Source organism: Sardina pilchardus, unplaced genomic scaffold (assembly GCF_963854185.1).
Source record: "Sardina pilchardus unplaced genomic scaffold, fSarPil1.1 HAP1_SCAFFOLD_177, whole genome shotgun sequence".
NCBI lineage: Eukaryota > Metazoa > Chordata > Actinopteri > Clupeiformes > Clupeidae > Sardina > Sardina pilchardus.
Genome location: NW_026910877.1, coordinates 1 through 5,000, shown reverse-complemented (window position 1 = coordinate 5,000; position 5,000 = coordinate 1). Strand labels below are relative to the sequence as shown.

Below are 5,000 nucleotides of genomic sequence, written 5' to 3'. Positions count from 1 at the left end.
CACAAACAAGAACCCTCATGTCAGTCGTGTTGACTGAAGTGCCTCTGTTACACTTTCATCTTAAAGGGATATTCCATCCTTAGAGGAATTATGCGCATTTTCCACCTCCCCACTAGTCTGGCTATCACAAATTCGCCGGCAGGTCAGGCAGGGTTCATCCAGCTTAGCTCCCCACCACTTTTCAAGTGATATCATGCTGAACCTGAAAATAGTCCCCGTAGGCAACAAGCAATGAGTTCAAGCAGGTGCTGCGTGATATCACTGCGCCATATGGTACGTACGCAACGTTCCTTGATTATTACGCCAGAATGAGAATGTAGTTCCATGTCAAATCTGCCTAGAAAATCCCCACGTTTCATTTTCCGTTACTCTTATTGCACTTTCTAACTTGAGAAGAGACAAGTTTTAAAAAGGAAAATTCTGGAAATCTTAGTCACTGTTAAGCGTGATGCTAGCGGGCAAGATGCTAATGGTCTAATCTGATTCAATGATCTATGCTAGGCTGGAGCTAAAAGTTGTATCGCCAGACTCAGAGAACAAATGTTTTGCTAGAGGTGAGGTGGAAAATTAATGAATGACATGACATGGAATATCCCTTTAAATGTCATGCCTCCTCTATTAAAAACATGTGTCGACCAAATTAACAGAACGTTACTGCCTGTACTACAGAACTCATTGAGCAAATTGGATGTTAGCAAATGCTCCCTCTAAACATTTGATTGTATGCAGTCCTGGTCTGTAACATGACTTCATGGCCGAGGTGACCCTTCCCTTGGATACCCACCACACTGTCCCTCCGTGTTCTTCCGGAAGTGGTGCCCCACCATGATGACAATTTTGTTATTGGTATCCAGTGAGACTTTGACGCCGACTTTGTCAATGTAGACAGTCATCGTGAGTATGGTGCTCTCAAAGCGGATTCCGTGCTCCTCGTAGTTGGGGTTCACATACACCCCGTCCAGCGTGGCCTGGCGGTGGCAAGACAGAGACATGAAAGCTCTTAGTTGGGCACGTTCCCCATCGCACGGACAAGAGCCATCACAATACCACATCTTCACTACATAATTAACTATGGCAAAGGCCCCAGCCGTGGCGCAACAGGCTGGGGCACCTGCACCGCACGCCGGCGACCCGGGTTCGATTCCCGCCCCGTGGTCCTTTCCGGATCCCACCCCGACTCCCTCACCCATTCGCTTCCTGTCTCTCTCTACTGTCCTGTCAAAAATTAAAGGCACAAAAGCCCAAAAAAATATACTTTAAAAAAAAAAACTATGGCAAAAAAAAAACCCGGACCTAGTCAAAATCCATTGGAAGCAGAACATTTGACAACCGACACTGGCATTTAAAGTATAGTATTGGTCAACTGAAAATGTTTGTGAATCATGATCTGTAGAAATAAATGTTTTCAATGCTGGTATTATAACATTTTGCTGTGCAACGATGCATTAAAATGTCATATTATTAAACATCTGTGTCTCCAATGCGCCTACTTCATTACCTCCACCAAGGAGGTTATGTTTTCATCGGGGTTTGTTTGTTTGTTTGTCTGTTTGTTAGCAAGATAACTCAAAAAGTAATGGGAAGGTCAGAAATAACCCAAGGAAGAAACGATTACATTTTGGGAGTGATCCGTATCACCATCGGAATTCCGGAGGCGTTAATGTTTTTCGCTTAATGGTGTAATGGCATGGTATGGCCACGTGGTGGCGATCTGAATAGTTTAGGTTCAAATGTATGACAACCTAGGAAGAACAATACAGGCGGAGGTCTGCACTCTCTGAGTGCTTTTCTAGTTGGTAATATAATATGTAAAATGTGTGTATGTGTTTTCGGTGTTATATAGTAATATAACATGCATGTGTACAGTACAGTATGTATTTTCAGTGCATATCATGCTTTTTGTTGAGTACATACGTCCAACCGCACGCCCGGCATGTAAAGGTCACGGATGCTGACGGCCACAGTGTGCTTTTCAAACGTCATGATTATCCCCTGCGCGCAGGAGACTTCAGAGGACCCAGACCTGCAGTTGTTGTTGTCCACCACGACGCTGAAGTTGTATCGTGGCAACCGTTCCTGGACCAGGATGTAGTTGCACTTCCCCTGGAAGTCATATTTCTGACCCTCGAAGGTTATGTAATGTGGGTCGCCCCAAAGAACACACACACCTGTGGCAGCAACACAGCAGTTACTTAGCAACAGGTCTTTAACACTGAAAATGGTGCACAGCAACACAGCAGTGACTTATCTTAGCTACAGGTCTTTCACAGTGAAGATGATGCACAGCAGTGACTTAGCTAGAACTAGCATGCTGATGATATTCTAAGGCATCCATTCTGAGTAGCCTATGCCTTGCGGTTAGCTCATATGACGCAAGGACTAGCATTCTAATGCTGTGCTAAGCTAATGAAATACAGCACCCCCTTTGCTTTACAATGATCGCTATTGTAGCCGCAGTCAATACTCACATGTTCCACTAGGCCCAATTGTTGTTGGTGGATTTGAAGATGTGGGGTCTGTTATTACTATAAAATCAGTGGTAATGGAAGGTGGGAGCATTGCCGGTGTTGTTGTTGGTGGTGGTGTTGTAGTTGGGAATGTTGTTGATGGTGTTGTCCATCGTGTTGCCATGGTTGTCAAGGTTGTCGGTGGTGGGGTCGTAGGACATGGGACTGAAAACAGATATGACTAAGATTGGCTTTGATGATTCTAGCACTCCATGATTCATGTGAAAGGTTTCATCATAAGAACTCTAAAACATGAGATAAGGCAATCATTGAAACAACAACATAAACCACTTAAATGGATCAGCAACTTACCACAGTCCATGATTCCATCTGTGCATGTGCTAAAACACATAAATATATATATATAAGTTATCACATAACAATTAGCCCTTTTCACGGTGATGTCAGACGAAGCGTGACATCACCATGCAGTCTGCATTGATAATCAAGGTGCTTGATTGTATACACCTGTGGAAAGGGACCTGATGGACACTTCTTCTTCTTCTTCTGTAGTATTGGGCGGCTGGACATGTCGGAGGACACCCAGCAACGCTTCGTCTGACATCACGTGAAAAGGGCTAATTACAACCCATGGTGGTCACAGCCCCCGACTCCCCTTCCCTAACCTGATGAGCCAGATAGCGGATAGCGCTACAACCAATCATCTTCTTGTAGAAGTAGGTGGATGGAATTCACACTTAACCGTTGCAACTTATGGTCGCAGCTCAGTCATCATTAGGCGTGTTCAAGTTCAACTCCAAATGACCTTTTGCAGCAACGAGAGCTGCCGGTGGTAGCAGGGGAGGGGTTACAAACGCTGCTATGAAGTTGTACATTCTCTACTTCCCGTAGTCTAGACTTGACCATGTGACGAATCACGAGGCACGGACCCGCACGGACTCTTGTGGATATGAGGAGGCATCTAAACACCTGCACACACGTCAGGGATGTAAAAGCCAATTAGGGCAAAGACCTGACGTCATGAAGGCAGGGTCTAGGCTCCGCTGCGCTCCGCAGTACCTCAAAAGCGGCTGCTCCGCTGCTCCGCAGCTGCCTGCCCACGCCTTGCTCCCGCGTTAAGTTGAGGCCATGTGATACCGACTGCCGAGTCGAAAACACACCCATCTAGACCATCGTGGACAGATTTTTAACCACGTGCATCTTGTGCTGCGCAGTTTTTGTGCTGCGCAGCCATCTTGAACGCGCCTATTATGTTAAAGGGATATTCCGCCATTTTTGGAAATACGCTCATTTTCCACCTCCCCTCGAGCAAAACAATCGATATTTACCTTGTTCTCGTTCATCCAGCCATTCTGTGAGTCTGGCGATACAACTTTTAGCTTCAGCCTAGCATAGATCATTGAATCGGATTAGACCATTAGCTTCTCGCCTGCTAGCTTCATGTTTAAAAGTTACTAAGATTTCTGGTAATTTTCCCATTTAAAACGTGTCTCCTCTCAAGTTAGAAAGTGCAATAAGACCAACTGAAAATGAAACCTGGCGTTTTTCTAGGCTGATTTGACATGGAACTACACTCTCATCTGGCGTAATAATCGAGGCAACTTGCAAACACGTACCATAGGCGCAGTGATATCGTACGCAGCATCTGAAAATAGTCCCCATAGACAACAAGCAATAGTAGTGCCAGTAGTGTGCAAGTTGCCTTGATTATTACGCCAGATGAGAGTGTAGTTCCATGTCAAATAAGCCTAGAAAAACGCCAGGTTTCATTTTCAGTTGGTCTTATTGCACTTTCTAACTTGAGAGGAGACACGTTTTAAATGAGAAAATTACCAGAAATCTTAGTCACTTTTAAACATGAAGCTAGCAGGCGAGAAGCTAATGGTCTAATCCAATTCAATGATCTATGCTAGGCTGAAGCTAAAAGTTGTATCGCCAGACTCACAGAATGGCTGGATGAACGGGAACAAGGTAAATATCGATTGTTTTGCTCGAGGGGGTGGGAAAATGAGCGTATTTCCAAAAATGGCGGAATATCCCTTTAAGCCTGCCCACCGACTCTATACACCATACAGCACTTTTTGCTGCTGCTAGGGTGTGTCTAGATTTCTAGGCTCTACCCTCCCCCCCAACAGACATGGTACATTCAACCAAATGCTGACTCACCAGTTTCCACTGGGCGTGCTCACTTCAGTGTCATGCCTTAGGGACTGTACCATTGAAGAGGCAGGTGCAGTCCTGCAGCGTGGTGCAGTTCCCAGTGTTCTCATCATAGTATGGCGCCTCTGCTGGACACCTGGGGTAGCAGCCTGCAGAGAACATGACATGAGCAACGGAAAGTAATGGCGGAAATGGACGATGCGCTGCACAAAACATGCATACCTCCTCTTCTACATGATGGCTCCAACCCCTCTTCCTCCTCCTCCTCCTCCTCCTCTACATGATGGCTCCTATTCCTCCTCCTCTCTTCTCCTCCTCTACATGATGGCTCCAACCCCTCTTCCTATTCCTCCTCCTCCTCCTCTACATGAT

General features: G+C 45.6%; 1 protein-coding gene and 1 long non-coding RNA gene across 2 annotated transcripts in view; both read right to left on the bottom strand.

Moving 5' to 3' along the window:
* The window catches only part of LOC134074314 (intestinal mucin-like protein), a 9,170-nt gene extending 7,187 nt beyond the window's left edge, over positions 1 to 1,983 (bottom strand). Inside the window, exons 1-2 of the mRNA XM_062530429.1 lie at positions 1,915 to 1,983; positions 785 to 968 (exon numbers count right to left, since the gene is read on the bottom strand). Of these exons, the coding sequence (XP_062386413.1) occupies positions 785 to 968; positions 1,915 to 1,983 (253 nt within the window). The remainder of the gene's footprint in view (positions 1 to 784; positions 969 to 1,914) is intronic.
* A 507-nt stretch (positions 1,984 to 2,490) lies between these two features.
* On the bottom strand, positions 2,491 to 4,771 carry LOC134074313 (uncharacterized). Its single transcript, XR_009937558.1, has 3 exons — positions 4,635 to 4,771; positions 2,820 to 2,848; positions 2,491 to 2,672 (listed from the first exon to the last, which is right to left on the bottom strand). It is a non-coding gene; the product is annotated as an uncharacterized LOC134074313 (long non-coding RNA).
* Between the last annotated feature and the right edge of the window lie 229 nt (positions 4,772 to 5,000).